At 36.2% G+C, this 20,253-nt stretch overlaps 2 protein-coding genes across 5 annotated transcripts in view; one reads left to right on the top strand and one right to left on the bottom strand.

Moving 5' to 3' along the window:
* Positions 1-20,253, bottom strand: part of ADAD1 (adenosine deaminase domain containing 1) — a 106,960-nt gene that overhangs the window by 17,556 nt on the left and 69,151 nt on the right. The gene's annotated exons all lie outside the window — the stretch shown is intronic.
* IL2 (interleukin 2) lies at positions 7,950-12,806 on the top strand. The gene is made up of 4 exons (XM_015074607.3): positions 7,950-8,128; positions 8,219-8,278; positions 10,428-10,574; positions 12,422-12,806. The coding sequence occupies exons 1-4, from the start codon at positions 7,982-7,984 to the stop codon at positions 12,530-12,532; spliced, it is 465 nt and encodes a 154-aa protein (XP_014930093.1). The 5' UTR covers positions 7,950-7,981; the 3' UTR covers positions 12,533-12,806.

Genomic DNA, 20,253 nt, shown 5'->3' on the forward strand with positions numbered 1-20,253 from the left:
CACTACTATCTAATTTGAGAACATTTTCATCACCCCAAAAAGAAACCCCATACCCACTAGCACTCACTTCCTATTCTCTCTTATCCCAAACTCTGGAAATGAATACATTACTTTCTGCCACGATGGGTTTGCTTTTTCTGGACATTTTATATAAACAGAATCATACAATCAGCTTCTTGAAATTTGCATTATGTTTTCAAGGTTCACCCGTGGCAGAATATATCAGTACTTCAGTATTTTTATTGCCAAATAATATTCCATTGTATGGATATGCTACATTTTATCTATCCACTTTCTGGCTATTTTAATTAATGTTGGTGCTAACATTTGTTTATAAGCTTTTCGATGTGTTTTCATTTTCTTGGGCATATATCTAAGAGTGGAACTGCTGGGTCATACAGTACTCCAAATTTAATACACACACACACACACACACATATATATATATACATATACATATGTATATATACATAAGCTGTACCATTATTTTACATTCTCCCCAGCAATACATCAATACATTACGGTCCTATTTCTTCACATCCTTGTCAACATTTGCTATTGTCTTTTTTATTTTACTTACCTTAATGGGTATGAAGTGGCACCTCATTATGATTTTGGTTTGTTTTTACCTATTAATGATATTGAACATCTTTTCATGTGCTTTTTGGCCATGTGTACATCTTTTTTGGAGAAATGTCTATTCAAATAATTTTTCCATTTTTAAATGAGTTGCCTTTTTATTGTTCAGTTACAAGAATTCTTTATACGTTATGAATACAAATCACTTATAAGAATCATGATTTGCAAATATTTTATTCCATTCTGTGGGTTATCTTTTCACTTTCTTTATGGTGTCCTTTGAAGGACAAAAGTTGTAGATTTTAATGAAGTCTCATTTTTTTGTTGATTTTGCTTTTTTTAGTGACATATTAAAGAAACCTTGACTAATTCAAAGCCAAGAATATTTACTTCTATGTTTTATTCTACAAGTTTTGTTATTTTAGGTCTAAAATTCAGTTCTATGATTTATTTTTGGTTAATGTTGGTATATCACATGAAGTAGGGGTCCAACTTCATTCTTTTGCAAATAGATATGCAGTTGTCCCAGCACCAGCTGTTGAAAAGACTATTCTTTGTCCTTTGAACTGTCTTGGCACCCTTGCCAAAACCAACTGATCATAAATTACAGGGTTTATTTCTAGAGTCTCAATTCTATTCCATTAGTCTATAAGTCTATTCTTATGACAGTAGAGGTTAGCAAATTGTACACTTACCAATTAACTTACCCACCCACCGTTTGCATTCACAGTTTTATATTGTCTTTCCTACTAAAATGTAAAATTTTGTAGGCTAGGGATAGCTATTTATTTTTGTACTCCCATAGCCCATGATGTTGTTCAACAATGTACCTTAAATATTTTGTAGTAAAAAAAAAACAAAAAACAAATACCAAATAGGACTGTCTAAAAAGAGCATGGCCTAATGTACTTATACAGTGTTGTTAACTGCATATACAGTTGACCCTTAAACAATACTGGCTTGAACTGCACAGGTCCACTTATATAAAGATTTTAAAAATAAATACAGTATTATACTGTAAAGGTATTTTATCTTCCTTATGATTTTCTTAACAACACTGTCTTTTCTTTAGCTTATTTTATTGCAAGAATATGGCATATAGCACATATAGAGTATACATGTTAATGGGCTATTTAAGTTATCAGTAAGGTTTCCAGTCAATAGCAGGCTATTAGTTAAATTTGGGGGCAATCAAAAGTTATACATGGATTTTCAACTGTGCAGGGGTCAGTGCCTCTAACCCCCACATTGTTCAAGGGTCAACTGTAATGAGAAACCCAAAATAACAGTGGCTTAAACAAGATATACTTGCTTCTCTTTTACATAAAAGAAGTCAGGAACTAGGAAATCAGAGTTGATTTGGCAGCTACATAAAATATTCACTATCACAGCTCTCAGCTTTAACATCCCGAGAGTATGGTCCCCTGTCCTTAAGGTCCAGAAGAGTTACTAGAGCTCCAGCCATTATAGCTACATGGCCACACTTCACTGCAAAGGGCAAGTAGGAAACATGGTCTTTATGAGGAACAGCAATATATCTAGCTAAAAATCAGGATTCTTTTTCTAAGCAGGAGGGAAGAATAGATATCAGGATGAAATTAGAATTTTCTACAACAAAAATAGAAGAATAGCTTTTCACAACCCCTTTGGATCTGAGGAAAGTGAGGGATTTAGGAAGCTCTGAGGTGATGCAGTGTCTTGTAGCTGCCCCTACAGGACTGACTGGATGGATATGGAGCTTGTTCTTCCTTTAGTTAGGCTCTGATGCCCCAGCCAATGGGGGCCCTGGTGTGGTTCTATTCTCACCAGTGGAGTGTGGCACTTGAATTCCTTAGGAAACAGTACCACACAATCTAAATCTAAATCAGGCTATACTCTTTAAAAAATTATCATTTAGTTTTAAAAAACAAAACAACAGGCCCAAAATAAAGTCATTAAACCAAGACTTAATTCTAGCTTCATTTCTCCCAGGAATGGAATCTTAAACCAGTCAATCAGGAACTGTCTGATCAGCACCAGATAATCTACCTGATAGACCAGTGCCATCCCTAAAAGAAAGTAGCTTTGTAATAACCAACACATTTTTTTGTTTTGTTTTGTTTTGTTTTGCATAGTATACCTTCCTTGTTCTTGCTTTCTCTGGATATCAAAGTTTTTCATTTTGTACAATTCCCCAGAGCTCCCTTCTATTTGCTAGATGGGATGCCGTCCAATTCAAATATATTTTTGCTCAAATAAACTCTTAAATTTTAAAATATGCCTCAGTTTATCTTTTGACATTATGAATGATAGGACAATGGACTGTAAATGAATGATACACTCAAAGCTACTGTAGAAGAGGGAAGAACAAATGATTAACAGAGAGCTTAGAAACAAAGTTAGGCAGGAAAGATGAAGATAAATGTAAATAATATATTTTTACAAGATTTTAATTAAAGCACTTATATTGGAGAGAAGAAAGCTAATATTTATGTGTAAGTTGCAAGGCTTAATTTTTAATGTACAAAGAAAATAAAGTCCTTAGTGAAATACATATAACCAGAAAAAAATTTCCTTACCTGTTTTGCCATAAGAGGAGATAAATGGATGTGAAAGTGCTTTATAAATATGAAATGCCTTGCAAATCTATTGCTATTACTGTCAGACTGTCCCATTCTACTTCTGGTAACTGCTGTGTGACTTGACATGGGTCTTATATTTACACAAAATGTAAAGTTCCAAGGGTTTGGAAGATACTCCCATTATTGTTACATTTAGGCAGTGAGGTGCCTCTTGGTTGCCAAATGCAGACAAATGCCTAGTGTGATACTCCCATGTCAGCCTTAAAACACTGTACCCTGAACGTCCAATTCAACTTAAATTCACAGTGGATGCAATCACTTTCTTTCTTCAGACATGAAAGAATTGTTAGGAAACATCAAATGCTCTGGTGCTTTTAAAAGGCCCAGAAAGAAATGAAAAACATGAGTAAAACCTAGCTTCTGTAGCTGTGTGAATTCAGCTGCTCTAACTTCTTAGAAATCCTGAAATTTCTCAGACAAGGTGTTGGGTAGGCGAAGGTGGATGATGCCTTGCCTGACTCATCAGCTATCACTGATAGAGTGAAGTGAGATGGAATAGTAGGCACAATCTAATTCAACCTTCTCTGTGTAGTCTAATGTACCTAGAATTTGGCATCTCACTATTTTACACCGGAAATATGTAAGATCATTAGGGGCCAGGAAGTCTTGGGGTTTTGCTCTAACTTCACCACTAACTTAAGAATGTGATCTTGGGAAAGTCACTTAACCTGCACAAACATCAAATTTCTTATCAGTAAAATATGACTCAATGAGATAATGAATTTGAAAATACTTTGCAAAATTAAAAGTACCATGGAAATAATTCTTCCATCCCAAAAGATTATGAACATCATTAAAATTTACCACATGGAAGAGCACAAGAGTGAGACTTAACTGTGATCCACAGATAGATTTACAGAGGTAAATCTATCATGGAGGACTACAGGTCTGATAAAGACAAAGACTGGGCACCAACCTATGCCTGAGGAAATTCAGTTTCACATGGAAAACACAGAGATCATAGCTGAATAGTCTCTAGGTGGTATGGAGAGAATTCAATATGTCCCTAAATACAGGGAGATAACTGTATCTTGAAAAGCCAAGAGGCCTGTAGAGAAACTAACAAGAGACACATTAATATGGGCATTAAGCTCCAGTCCAAATTAAAGTTTTACAAAGTGGGGGCACCTAGGTGGCTTAGTTGGGCGTTGCACTTTGGCTCAGGTCATGATCTCGCCGTTTGTGAGTTTGAGCCCCACGTCGGGCTCTGCGCTGGGAGCTCAGAGCCTGGAGCCTGCTTCAGATTCTGTGTCTCCCCCTCTCTCAGCCTCTCTCTCATTTGCGCTTTCTCTCAAAATTAAATAAACACTAAAAAAACATTTTTAAGTTTTACAAAGTGATGGGAAAGGGTGAGAAAGAGAAAATTCTCACAGGACTTGGAGTCCTTGAAAGTCAGCTTTGCTGAATGGACAATGTGTGCAACTGACTGACCAGTCTCTTCGGTAGACAGCTTCAGGGATTGAAGCCTCCCTTTTTTTAAGTTTATTTATTTATTTTGAGAGACAGGGAGAGAGAGAGAGCAGGGGAGAGGCAGAGAGAGAGGATAGAGAAAGAATCCCAAGCAGGTTCCAAGCTGTTAGCACAGAGCCCGATGTGGGGCTTGAACTCATGAACTGTGAGATCATAACGTGAGCCAAAATCAAGAGTCAGATGCTTAACCAACTTAAGCACTGCTGAGGCTTCCCTTTTTAAAGAACTTGGGCTACTCGAGTCTAAGAGGCTGAGTCACAAACAATGCTAAGCAATGAAAACAGCTTATTGAATAGAATTTTATTTTCAAAGGGGAAGTAGGGGGTGTGACACATGCAGTAGCTAGCAGTCTACTACTGACTTTACCACCACTATAGCCAAAAAAGCCAGCTGATGTGTCAGACATGTTAAAAAGTGAAAGTATGCCACAGCGTATGGTAGCTTTATCCTCAGGCATTTCAAGAAAGAAATTATAAGACCAACTTCCATAATGGCGTCTGTTATGTGTTAATAGGGATAAGCCAGGAGCTTAGGAACGAATTTTCTACAGGGTCCCATAAATGTAGCATATATTGACCCATTCTCTAATGGAAATAGCTGGAGAAATAGAAATACCAAGACTATGAGAACATCAAAAGCCTCATTGGAAAAGCCCCCACACAGAAAAATGTGTGGGCCTGAATTCTTCCATTCTGGAAGGGTAAAGGCCTGAGCTGATGATGCTGGGATGAAACACCGAAGTCTTTAGAGAGCAAAACAAGTATTATAAAGTTGACACACAGATCATTAAATAGCCTTTCCCTTAGAACTAATGCTCACTTTGTGGTTTTGATTTGAGAGGTAGAGAGAGGCACTTTGCATTTTTTAGTAACAAAAAGAAAAGATCATGATCATTTGTCTCTAACTTGTCTCTAATGTTTCCTAAAAGATCACTGATCGCTAATCTGGTTTTCCTTCATTTTTTTCCACCCGAGGAACTATAATGCTTACTTTTAAATGTTAAGAAGATGTTTTACATTCTTCAGAATGTTGTCTACCACATAAATAGTCCTAAATCATTTTTCTCTGCTTTTTGTAGGTATAAATGTTCCTAAGAATGGTTAACCGTTCCTGCCCACCACCTTCTTCCTAATCCTAAATTTACATATCTATAGTTTAACATGTCAAAATCCAGTTTCAAGTCATGTTCCTTCTTCAAAATTCTTTATATCTACCTCTCTTGAGGTGGCAAGTTTTATCTTTTACCCAGGATTACAATGGTCTGTGTACATTCTTCCCTATGGCACATCAGGTTCCTTAAGAAAGAATACAAGTGAGAAGAGTGGGCTATAGAGTCAGAATATTCTGGTTTCAAATCCTTGTTCTGCCCCTGACTGGCAGTCAGGGCTTCATGACCTATAATAAATTAGTCAACATATCTGAGATTCAGTTTTCTAATCTGCAAAATGGGAACCATCCCGTCACAGGTTTTCACAATGTTCTTTTTTCTCCCTTTCTATATACCTGAGGTGCTAGATAAATGTCTTTTTAAAGACTAGACACAAAATGAATTAGTAAAATTGGAGGAGTCACCAGCAACGCTTTGAGGAAGAATTTTCTCAATTATCTCCTATTTAAGTCAGAACTTTATGCCTCTACCATCATACTGGGGCAGTTAGTGCATTATATTGAGGACACAGTAACACATATCCTAAGTATCCTACCCATTCTACCAACTTTAAACATATCGATCTGATCTTATTTCAGAGCTACTATTGTTACACTCATAGTGCCCTAGATGCTGTAGTGGAGAAACCCAAATCTATTAGAGAGGTGAAAACATAACAAGTACAAACTTAAGGATTGGTTTACATACAGCGCATATAAAGTCTACTATAAAACTAGCATCAGTACTCTTGGATGCAAACCTTTTTCTGAATATTTGTTTGTCATGAGTTGTTTGTAATACTTTATTTTTTTTCGTAAAAGGCACTCCAAAATTGTAATGGATACCCCTTCTTAGTAACTTCTGTTGATTCAATTCTGACCTCTGTATAATAAGAATCATCTTGGAATAAATGAGTCCTGATATCCTGCTCTGAGGACAGCTCTTATTCCACAAGGAGCATGCACACACAAACACCCCTACCCTATGACCCACCACAGCCTCCTGGGCTATTTTACTACCATCCCTTTCTCAGCCCCAGCCCCACTACTTAGGCCAGGATTGGTACACCTCATGCTTGCCAGATCATATTATCTTTCTCCTAAATAATGTCCAGAAATTTTAGTTAGTGGCTTTCTACAAATAAACTTGGGGATCCCTATTATTCTCATTTTCTGCCTTATAGTTAAAGAAATATAAGCAATCTGTTCAATAAAGAGAGAGAGAAATGAAATGGACATAAACTGAAGGAAAAGATCTAATAGCTCAGGTGGTCCTTGAGAACAAGAGGAAGAAAAAGCAACCTTGGTTCTGGTGACATTCCAACTCACCTTACATCCCTTTGATGGCCAGGAAAAATCATAAAGCAGCAAAAATATATTTGTCCAAAGCCCCCTCCCCAAAAGCAGCATTAGTACTCTTGCATGCAAATCCTTTCCTGGGTATTTATTTGCTGAACATCATATCCATTAAAAATGTGCAACAGATATTAAGAGATTAAAACAGATACAAGAAACATTAAAACTAAGACAGCACCTTAAGCTCAATGAGCATTTTATGTATTCTAGTCTTAATATTTCTCTAGCTCATTGTTTAAGAAGTAATCTATCACATATGCATTAGCTCAGTCATTGTGTAGATCAAAAGGTAAAACCATCCTGAACAGGAAACCAATATTCTTCCTGTGTAATCAACAAATCTAAAAATTTATTCTTTGCAACTATTTACTCTTGTCCAGCATACCACAGTGCTCCACATGTTCAACACAGTTTTATGACAAAGAGAAAATTTTCATGAGCCACTTTTGTATCCCCACCCCCTTAAAGAAAGAGGGAGGAAAAATTGTTTCATACAGAAGGCGTTAGTTGTCTGAATTACAACTACCACCTAAGTGTGGGCTAATGTAACCAACAGGGATTTTACCTACATCCATTCAGTCAGTTTATGGGGGTTTAAAGAAATTCCAAAGAGTCATCAGAAGAGGAAAAATAAAGGTAATGCTTTTTGCCACACAGGTAGAATCTTTGAAAATATGTGTAATATGTAAAACATTTTGACACCCCCATAAGATTTTTCCAGAATTAACAGTATAAATTGCTTCTCTCGTTCAAGAGCTTTCTATCAGCCTCTCTAACCACTACTCACAGTAACCTCAACTCCTGCCACAATGTACAAAATTCAACTCTTGTCTTGCATTGCACTGACTCTTATACTTGTCACAAACAGTGCACCTGCTTCAAGCTCTACAAAGGAAACACAGCAACAGCTGGAGCAATTACTGCTGGATTTACGGTTGCTTTTGAATGGAGTTAATGTAAGTATACTTTCTTTCTTACCAAAATTACATCATATAAGTTTTGAACTGGAGATCATTTTTTAATGAAAATATGTTATGCTTTCTCAGAATCCTGAGAACCCCAAACTCTCCAGGATGCTCACATTTAAATTTTACGTGCCCAAGAAGGTAAGTACAACTTTCTATGTTCAATTTATGTCTTAATAAAATTCAAAACGATATGAAAATTTGCATGCTGATTAGATTAGTAGCACCTCATCTGAGGAAAAGAAATTAATAACTTCAATATTTTTTTAAACCAATTTTGTAATGAAGTTTCTGGAAAATAGCTCTGCCTATATATTTTTTATGTGTATTTGTGTTTTGGGACAGAGGCAGTGGGAAGAAGACAGTTTATTGCTGGGACAGTTTTAAAAGATTATGTTGACTTTTATTGAAAAATGTAAAACTTGAGAGATATTTGACTATATCATTTTACCATACAAATTATCAAAATTGATTTCAGAGAAGTCTATTTTAAAAAACACTTTATTGTTTTAGGAAAGATTCCTAAGGGTCTACCTTTGAGCTGCAGCATAACAGTGACCAATAGCACAGTCTCTAGAGCCAGATTATCCAAACTAAAATCCCAGCTCTGCCATGTCTTAGCTTTTGTGACCCTGGGAAAATTGCCTACTCTGTGGCTCAGTTTCTTATCTACTTATGTGAATGATAATTATATATATACTTCATATAGTTTTGTGAGGATTAATCAATAGATGTAAAGTACTCATAACAGTGTCTAACATAGAATAAATAACATATAAGAATTAGCTATTAGTTATAGTAAAAACAAAATTCTCCCTGGGGAGTGTAAAGTAAAAATTTGGACTTACACATCTTTTATGCCAATAGACCTAGAGACTTACGATGCTATATGACTTGGTTTCCAAGATTCAAAACTTTTTAAAGGTCATGGTATGCTTCAAACTACTCTTCTGAAAAATGAAAATAACTTAGAGATGCTTCTCCAATTTAATTAGAGCCATGTAACTAGAGCAACATAACGACACTAGACTGGTTTTTGAAGGAAATAGCTCCAAGTTGCTCATGCCAAAAACGTTAAGCCCTGCATTTGTAGTAGCAAGTTGAAAGGGCAATGGATGGAAATGTCATAAAATGTGTGTGGTGTAGTCCTCTCTCTTTTTAGAGATTGTTAGAAAGGTAAGATAAGATTATGTGCATAAGTTAGAAGGTGGTGAAATTCTTTGAAATCTAACAGTTTCTAAATGACAGCTCAAAATCTATTTGAAACCCAAACTAATGTGATAAATTCCATTCATTTGTCCATTTTACCACCATTCTATGTTTGCAAAAAAATTTTTTTAGGAAGGGATAAAAACATTTAATTCAAAGGATGCTATTGTTAATGCCATAAAGAAAAATAAATAAAATTTAATCTTGGCTCCACCTAGTCATGTGATCTTGGGAAAAACACTTAAATTCTGAGATTTAGTTTCCTTATTTGTAAAATGGAAATAACAATGCTGAATTGGTATCTCAAAAAGTGGCTGTGAGACTTAAATGGGTTTATTTGGGAGAAGACACTTTAAAATGATAATGTACCACAGAAGTGTGAAATACTATCAATATAGTAGACCACGTAAGTAGATGGGTGGGTGTATATGTCTAAGTGTGGAGGGCCACCCAAAAGTCCTTCAAAAATTCTAACCTTTTATTTGGTTGGACACATAATTTTTTAAAAAGTGCTTCTTAATGTACTTATTATAGAAAAATAAAAAATTGACGCAGTTATATGACTTGCTGTATTGAGAATCTTAACTATATAGTTACAACTGCCTAATCTATAAAATGTTGGGACTATCACAGCATATCCAAGAGCTCCTCTGTCCTTAACTTTCTATGATTCTCAACTCTTAGATTATCAAATACTAGATCATATAATGTGATCCTATACTTCCATGTTGTGACTACTCTGGTTCTAATAATTTCTACACAGACTGGAAAAGAATTCTGCCTATATCTGTGATTTGCATTCGGGTGCAGAAATGCTAACTTTTGGCAAGGCCAAATTAAACTGAAGTTAATTAAACTGACTCATTATTTGCTCACAGTTAAGGCTAAACATGGGTAGTTGAACTAAAGTTCTTCCAATCTTATAATGTAAGTTATATTGGTCCATCTTTACAGTAATGCTGAGAACAGGGATAATACTAAGAACTATACTGCTACTCCTAATAAAATAAACTTGAGATTAATTTCTGATTCTGACCTTTAGGGAAAACTGATCCAATAATTATTTTTATTATTATTCAAGGCCACAGAATTGACACATCTTCAGTGTCTAGTAGAAGAACTCACACCTCTGGAGGAAGTGCTATATTTAGCTCAAAGCAAAAACTTTCACTTGAATCACATCAAGGAATTAATGAGCAATATCAATGTAACAGTTCTGAAACTAAAGGTAAGGCATTATTGTATTTGCTCTCCTGAAAATAAAACAAATGGAATCACATTTTAAAGTGATATAACGGTTTTGTTATTTGTGAAGTACTCATGCATTTTAAGACCACTATGAACATGAATCATTTTTATGGTAGATGATACATTGTGGAGCTAAGAAGTAAAAGCTAAAGGGTTTCTGTCCACCATCCAGCCACTAACAAGCCCCTACCCTGGCACTCTGTCATCTCTCTCTCACTTTTTTTTTAAGCTCTCTCTCACATTAACACAAAACTGGGAGTGGGAGAAGACAATTAAATTTCACAGAAAGAAGACAGGTTTTGTTACATATTTTAAAATTCTTTTAGATTGTTTTTCAGAACAACCAATACTGATTACCTGAAAGGCTTTTAAAATGGGGTTTCCCTATTATTTGGTTGAAGGACTAAGAGATTTATCTAAAAAATGGTAATCGTTAAAATTTAGGCCAATGGGCTAGATAGGTAACTTTATTTAGAGGTAATACTTTCAGGGATTTAAGTATTTTTAAATTCACAGGAAATATTAAATATACAAGGGACTTAGGATGTGTAGAGATTCATGGCTCTCTTTTTTCATCTGCCAAAAGTACAAACTTCATGAGTTAACAGGAATCCTAAAGAAATAGCATAATTTTAATTACAGTAGAACCAAGTTTATAAAATTATGTAACTCTAGTTGTTTCCAAATAAGAAACAGTAGACTGTTTCTTTCCAACTAATTAAAAAAAATACATTGAGATCAATGTCATCTAGACATTGATGGACTGACATCTATGTCAAGAGGTTTGCTCTGAAATTTCTGACCATCAGAAAACTCATTCTCAATTCTTGATGCAAAATTAATATAAAATTATGTGAAATTCAGGAAATTTATTTCAAAAGCAATCTATTGTTAAAAATTTAAACCTTCTCAAGAGGGGAGGTTTATTTAATATTTAATATTTAAATAATTAAAATGTTAAAATTTAAATAATTATATGTAAGAAGATATATAACACTGCAACAATTTATTTAAAGGAAATATTTATCTTATCTTTAAAGGAAATATGTTTCCAGGATAGGAATTACCTCAATTTAAAAAAGCCCTCTCTTCTATCTTGCTATATTTTAAAGTATTTTCTTTCTCAGCTAGAGGCAGAGTTGAAACAGCTCCTATGAGCAGAGGAGGTTAATTTCTAAAAACTCAGTCCATAGAACAAAATTTCTAATGTTTAGACTTTTAAAATTGGGAAACTCACCTGCGTTGATACTAAGGTGGAGTGGGTATGAGTATTTATGAAAATGTTCTTCACACAAATTTTCCCCAAACAAAAGCATATCCTAACTTATTCTGGGCTGGCTCTATCTTTCTTTGGGGAACAATAAGGAGATTCACTAAAGTTAAGAGAAGACTTATGGTTTGAAAAAGTTTAATGTGCATATGACTGCATACCTGTAACCTACACTTAGATAAGGATACAGACATATGCCCACAGAAAAAGAGGTTTAATAACTTTCTTTTGCATGCAGCATTTAATAAAATATTTGTCTGGAACTGTTTTTACTTAAAATGTTTATTTTTATACAATTCAGGAAAAAAATTCTTGTATTCACTGAGATTGACAGAATTGACAAATGAAGAAAATCCTAGTTTTCATTTTACTATCACTTGGTATCGTAACATACAATTTTTTGGTAGGCCATTTTGACCATCTCAAGAAAATGTGAATGATTAATATGTTTAGCATACTTGAAAATAAAGGCCATAAGCCTGTAAGATTTCAATGGAGAATAACTATATATAAGGGAAACTACCTTGAACTAAAAAAATTAAATTTTTCTCTTACAGGGATCTGAAACAAGATTCACATGTAAATATGATGATGAGACAGCAACCATTGTAGAATTTCTGAACAAATGGATTACCTTTTGTCAAAGCATCTTCTCAACGCTGACTTGATAATTGAGTGTCTCCTATTTAAAATGTGTCAGGTTATTTATTTAAATATTTAAAATTTATATTTATTTTTTGATGTATGGTTTGCTACCTTTTGTAATTATTATTCTTATTCTTATGATAAACATGGATCTTTTAAGATTCTTTTTGTAAGCCCTAGGGGCTCTAAAAATTCACTTAAATTATTTATCCCAAAGTATTTATTTTTTATATTGAATTGTTACATATAATGTCTCTGTAGATCAATTAATAAAATTATTTAATAAAAATAATACAAGCCTAGCCATTTATTATCCTGGGAATAGCACAAAGTAAAAGATTTCTGAATTACTCATGCGAACTCATAAAATGTTTAAGATGCTTATAAGAGTCATTCTTCCCTTGAAGATGTATGTGGAATAGGGAAATGGGCTTCTCAAAGTTCTTGCTTTCTCCTTTCCCCAGGTAGTCAGATCCTTGGTTCTAGTCTGTGAAAACCTTATCAAATTATCTACATGCCTCAGAGAAGATGTCAAACACACTGAAACTCTTCATACAATTGGTACGCCCCCCTATCTATTCTCCAACATCTTACCACTTGCACTCTGCCCTCAGGAGGCTCACTTGTATGGCATATATATCAAAGTTCTCCCCTGTCCTCTGGCTTTTCATTAGGTCCTGCCACTGGGGAGCTCTGGTAGGATGTCTGAGGGACATAAGAGATTCCCTGACTCTCCAAGTGAAGTAACCTCTCAATCAAAGAACCCAGTTTCTCTCAAGACTTTTTCCTTCTGGGTTCTGCTAATTCTTCCATCCATTCCTCCCTTCAATGCAAGGGATAGTAACACTTCTACTGTCACTAGATCCAGGGTACTGCATTATCTCTCACAGCTTCCCTGTACCATGACCACAGCTTGGTAAGTGTCTCTAGTAGATCCTCCTTGACTTGTTTTGATATGCTATCTCTTTCCTGGCTCAAAGACAGTAATTATACCAGAAATAGCTCCAACAAATAGACCATCAAAATGAGATCTGGGACTGGATTCATTAGGAACACAATAATCTCTGAGATGTACTAACATCCTGATTACTCAATTATCAATGGCAGCACAGGATGAAATGCAGATGAAGGGCAAGGTGTGAGATCAAATGGCCATGACATTTAATTGTGAGAGTAGCAAGAGTTATAAAAATTGTGATTATTACCTAGATTCTTCTGATGGTCTCAAAGAGGAGTTAAAAATAAAATCATAAATATACAATTTAAAACATGCATGAACAACCAGAAGTTTTTGTTGGCAGTTTTGAAGAAGTCCCTCATCCCCTGTAGTCACAGAACATCTATGACGGAAGACACAGCCAAGAGTCTGATGTAAGGTCTGCAAAGATACAGTGCCAATTAAAATTTAAGTCTTCCAGGGGCTCCTGGGTGGTTCAGTTGGTTAAGCGTCTGACTCTTAATCTTGGCTCAGGTCCTGATCTCACAGTTCGTGAGTTCCAGCCCTGTGTTGGGCTCTGCACTGACAGTGCGGAGCCTGCTTGGAGTTCTCTCTCCCTCTCTCTCTGCCCCGTACCATACTCGTGCTCTCTCTCTCTCAAAATAAATAAACTTAAAAAATTAAAAAAAAAAAAAAGCTTAAGCCTTCCAGGTTTCTTACACTATGAATGGAGAAGTGAGACCCTGAGATATGGGATGTGGACATTTTGCCAGACATAGAAGCTGAGAATTTTAAGCATCCTATTGGCAGAGACAATTCCTTTTCTTTAATAGTATACTTTCTGAGGAAAAATCATTCCTCTGCATAAAAACCTTCCAATGACTCACGAATTAAGGGAAATTTTCCTTAGAACTAACTCACTTCTACCACCTTTAATTGCCTCTAGGCCTGAAATGAAAGTTAAGATCTCAACATTGCTGGGGCAGTGAGATAAAAAGTGTTTAAACCAACAGGGGTAAAATTAAGTCATGTTTGGGCTGATACAATTTAGAGAAGTGCAAATTCCCTGGGATTCAGAATTTAATGAGAACTTGCAAATGGCATTAATAGTTGGTTGAGTAAATTCTTGGACTCCACGGTGGCCTTTTAAAGTGACATTTAAATGCCAGGCTTCTCTGGAAGAAAGATTCCAAAGAATCAGGGAATTAGAAATATTGGAATGGACCTATTATGTGCAATCTTCTCCTCTTGCCTAGCAAGACATTAAGAAATTCATTGGTAAGGGGTACACTAGCACCCACCACAGTTCTGTAGTAGTTTTTCTTTCTTAAGCCAGAAGTGACAGATGGTGCTGCAATAGAATTGGTTTCCCTGATCTGAGAATAATGGAATCCTGGACTGTTACAGGCCAGCATTTAGCCCTCAGAGACAAGGTGGAAGCAATCACTAAATAAACAATAGGGCAAAGTGCCAATCAAAGCATTTTGATTCAAAATGATCCTTAATGGTGACTGATTACAAGATCCCCCCAAATTAGAAGATTCTAATTCTTCTGGGCAAAAAGTGAATGAAAATCATAATTGGGATTCATGACCTGTTTCCAGTTCCCAGACTTGAGCCATTTCATAGACCTGGTCTCCAAGGAGGCTGGATCTCTTTAAGGAAGTACCCCATAATATGGCCACAGATATATACTGTGAAATTTTCCCCTAAACCATGCTGGAAGAGATATTTTCCAGGAAGATCATTCACTGAGAAATGGGTAATGTCTAGATGTTCTGGTGATTATTAGTTAATGGCTCTGAATGTACCCAGTAATTCTGAAACTCTACTGAAAGCCTCCAGTCAGAGAGCTTATGGAGGATCAAGTGAACAATGCAACATTACCCTGAATCCATCTCAAGAGGGTCCAAAGGGATCACAGATATTATCTATGCCATACCTCTGTAGTGGCTAGGGAGGCACACTGTTCAGAACTACTTTCAAGACAGCATAGTTGACGGGTAGTCTTTAGCTATTGCCATTTGCATTTACATGAATGAGCAACAGAATACCTTAACTGTATAGTCCCAAGGATATAATCAGTTCTTGCTCCTTTATAATTAGTCTGGAGAGTACTTGATCATTTTATTATTTCACAGAATATCATGCTGGCCCATTACATGGGTAATGTTATGCCAACTGGATCTAATGAGAACTAATAGTGGTAGTGCCTGAGCAAGGAACATGTTTGGTAGAAGAAGGGAGAGAAGTCCTGCGGAAGTTCAAGGGTGTAACAGGAAAATGAAGTTTCTAGGGGTTGAGTAGTTTCATACAAATTAAGAAATTCTTCTAAAGTGGAGGATGAGATGTTGTGCCTGAACAGCCCACTACAAAGAGGTACAAATCTTGGTGGGCCTCTACAATTTGGAAATACCCTACGTATGTTAGTCTGACCCACTTGGTCAGGGGAGGTAACCCATTGGTCTGTCAGTTTTCAACCTGACCTACAGTAAGAAAGGGCTCTATAACAGGTATAGGCCTCAATTCAAATTCCCCAGCCAAATGGGCTTTATGACCAGGAGATCCAGGGATATTCAAAGTGTTGTGACACAGATACTGTTAAAAGTCTCTAGAAAGTCCCTGGATAGTTTTCAAAAAAGACCATGCCCTACTGTGCAGGTAATACTTCATTTAAAAACATCACCTGGCTTGTGACAAAACCCTGATAGAGAAAAATGCCTGACCACAGGATACCAAATTATTATGCAACCTGAACTTCACATCATGAACTAGTTACTGATGTTCTGAAACATAATAGTGGGCAAACAAAGCAGCATTTCATCATATAATGGAAGGGAGTAGGTTTGAACAGGTCCAGGAGGGATAACTAAACTTCCTAATCAGGTAGCTTAGAATCTCATGGTACCTGATTTAACCCCTCTTCCTCAGTCCTCTCCTTTGGTTTACTGGCGAACTTCCTTAATACAAATTAAAAGAAAGGAGTAAGATCCTAGTTTAAAAATGGATTTGCAATCGATGTTATGATCTGACAGAAGATGGATGATCCCAAAACTATAACCCTATTCAAAATTGTGTATTTGTCTATACCATGTGGAAGGATAAATGGACAGAGATATGGATCTAGAATAGACTGACTTATGAGAAGTGACAAAATGAGTTTGGTAAATGATCAGAGATTTGTAAAAGAAAATGGGAAAATGATGAAAAAGAGGTCTGGGGAAGAGGTATGAGAATGGACCTCTTAAATGGGCAGAGAATATAAAAATATTAACATACACTCTAAAAAAGGCCATCATTATTCACGTGGAGAAGATGACTCTTTCCCAGTCTCTTTCCCGCGATAATCCAGTGCTTACTCAATAGACCCATGTACAAAGTGGCTATGGCCACAAGGATGGAGAGTGTGTATGAGCCCAATATGGTCTTTCACTCACAAATGCTGATCTGACTACTGCCACTGTTGAGTACCCAGCCTCCCAAAAGCATAAGCCAATGCTCAGCTTTCAATATGGCACAATTCCCCAGAAGAAACACTTGGCTATCTGATAGTAGATTGATTATATGGATCCCTATCCCTATGGAGTGAGCACTGTTTTGTCCTCTAAAGGATAGACCTGTGTTCTAATTCGTATGTTCTTTCTCTGCCTCATGTAGTGCAGCATGACTTTTAGATTTATGGAATGCCTTATCTATCACAACACTGCCTCCAAACAAAGAATATAGTTATGACAAAAGACGTGTGGCAATGGCAACACGCTCATGGATTTCACTGACCTCACTATATACTCCATCATTCAGGAGGGGCTTGAAAAGAGAGTGAAATGGCCTGTTAAAGGTTCAGCTACCATATCTGTTTGAAAACAATATTGTGAAGAGGACATGTGGTCCTACAGGATGCACTATTTGTGTTAAACCATAGCCAAAATATGATAATCTCCCTCCACAGATTGCACAGGTCTGGCAATCAAGAGGCAGAAGTAAACATAGTCCCTCTCATTATTACACTTAACGACCCACTTGAAAATTTTTACCTCCAGTCAACAAGACCTTAGCTTTGTTATTTTTAAGGTCCTAGCACTCAAGTAGGCATGTTTCTACCATGAATCTTGACTACTACCAGAAAATTGATTAAATGGAAACCAAGACTATGCTTTGGCCATGTGGGGACTTTCCATGCAGCTGAACTAACAGGTACATGACAGACTACTGTACTGTCCAGAGTGACTGATTTTGATGACAAGGGGAAATTGAGTTCCTGCTATAGAATAGAGGCAACAGCTACACAATAAGTAGCACTATATTTGGAACCTAGGAAATCCAGCAGGGCATTTTTTTGGACTCTTTCCAATAGTACTGGTCAATGGAAAACTGTACCAATCCCCCAAATTCAAGAATACCAAAGACTCAGATTCCCCAGAATTGAGATTTATAGTCCATCACTAGGTAAAGAATTTCAGCCAAAGTAATGGCAGAGGGTAAAGAAGAATATGCAAAGAATATTGGAGGAAGGTAACTATGATTATTAACTCTCATGACTAGCTATTGAGCAGAGACTCAAGTACATTTATTTTACCTGTTTTTCTGTCTTCTTGTCCCACATCATGTGAAATAAGACTTCACATAGTCTCACTTTCTTCATGTGAAAAATACTGGTGGTGTCCACCATTGTAATTTCAGGAAAAGTATTCCTGAATTGATATTCACAATGATATCAGAATTGGTAGAACTTCATGTGTCCCCTTTGCTTGGGACACTTTTCTCCCAAATGAAGAGGGTACATGTTGAAGAATAAAGAGGTAAACTGTGCCAGATATCTTCCATTTTCCTCTTGACAACTCTATATCTCTTCCCACTCTCTTAAGCTGGCTTGTGTAGGCTACATTTTCTTGCTTTATGGTTTCTAGTTGAGTTTGGCCAAAGGGGATCCCTAGTAAGAGCTGGATGAAGGATCACCTCAGGATGGCTACATCACTAGACCAAAGGTCATTCCCCTCTCAAAGTGGTCCTTTATGATCCTGTCCTTAAGTTTTAGTAATCTAGTCACTCCTCCTCCCTCAGGCCTAAGCGTGGTAGCAGTTTCTCTATGTGAGGACAGCAACCAATACATGCAGGTCTTACAGATTACATTCCTTAAGAGAAAGAATGTACACAGGAGACATCCTGGATTTTTATCTGAGGGTATGTTTCAAATTATGGCACAGAGAAATGGAATTCAAATGGTAGTTCCACAAGGAAATAAAAGTAGGAATTCAGGGTTGTCAAAGTAGATGGGATTTGAGAGCAAAGGCAACTGTGGATAAGGAGCCACTACAGCCAAATACAAATTCTTTCCAATGGCTGATCCATCAGCTGCACATGCACAAACAACCACTTGACCACTAAAAAATGGCAGAAAAGAACATGTAGGAGGCAAACGAGCTGTGTAGAGAGCTGTGTTGTGCTGAGGAGACACAGGTTGGAGTTTAAGCTCTGCCACGGGGAAAAGGTCTAGTAAGCATGTAAGTAAGGATTTAAGATGAGAAAAAAGAAGGTACAATGTTCTAAGTAAACAAGCCTTGAAATGAGGACGAATCTAAAATATAACAGCTCTAATAAAGCCTAAAACCAAACTTCAAAAGGATCAAAAGCATCTGCCAGATCCTACTTGCCTCCGTGAAGAAAATTTTAAAGATATTATCATCCAGACTCTCTATAATATTTCACTTACATGTGGCATTACTTAAAAAATTATGAGGCATACCTGCTAACACACACACATACTCAAAATTAAGAGGCAAAACCAGTAAAAAAAAAATCTCCAACACAGAATTCAGATAGTTAGAAGTTATTTAAAGTAATTAATATGTTTAAGAAAAGAATTTGGCACATATAGATGAAAATATAGATTTCTGCAAAGAACTGAAATCTGTTTGAAAAAATCAAGTGAAACATTCTACAACTGAGAAATATAGTATCTGAAGTTAAGAAATTACTAGATGTGTATATCAGCATACTAGACATAGCATAAGACTGGATTAGTGATCCAAAGACAGGCCAATAAAAAAATACCCAAAGTGATTTATAACAATACACCCCTAAGCCTCATTCCATGTTTTGGTTTGTTTTGCTTGAGTGTTTCCAGTTTGCAAACTGTCTTTCTGAGGTGTGCAAAATATATTTATTACTACTTTGGTGATTTATAGTTTTATTTCTGTTATTTCTCAGCTTTTGACATGTGTCAAATTTTCATATTATAAGTAACCTCTAAAAGAACAGTATAACTAAAAAGTAATATAGCAGGAAACAAAATATTAGAAACATTTAACCTAAAAAAAAAGGTAAGAAATGAAGGACAAAGGGAAACTAAAGGAAGAAAGAACAAATGAGACAAAATAAATAGCAAGAAGAGAGACTTCAACCAAACGCCATCACAATAATCTCATTAAATAAAAATAAAAACTCGAATTAAATATTTTTAAATAAATATTACATTGTTTATATAAAATATACTTTAAATAGACAAGGAAGGATTAAAAGTAAAGAATGAAGGGGTGCCTGGGTGGCTCAGTTGGTTAAGCATCAGACTGTTGATTTTGGCTCAGCATGATCTCACAATTTGGGAGACAGAACCCTGTGCCAGGATCTTGTGCTGGCAGCATTGAGCCTACTCTGTCTCTCTCTGCCCCCCCCCCCAAAATAAACATTTTTATTCTTTATTATTATTTTTTAATGTTTATATTCGAGAGAGAAAGAGAGCATGAGAGGGGCAGGGGCAGGGGCAGAGGGAGAGGGAGACACAGAATCCTAAGGAGGCTCCAGGCTCTG

This window comes from Acinonyx jubatus, chromosome B1, assembly GCF_027475565.1.
Source record: "Acinonyx jubatus isolate Ajub_Pintada_27869175 chromosome B1, VMU_Ajub_asm_v1.0, whole genome shotgun sequence".
NCBI lineage: Eukaryota > Metazoa > Chordata > Mammalia > Carnivora > Felidae > Acinonyx > Acinonyx jubatus.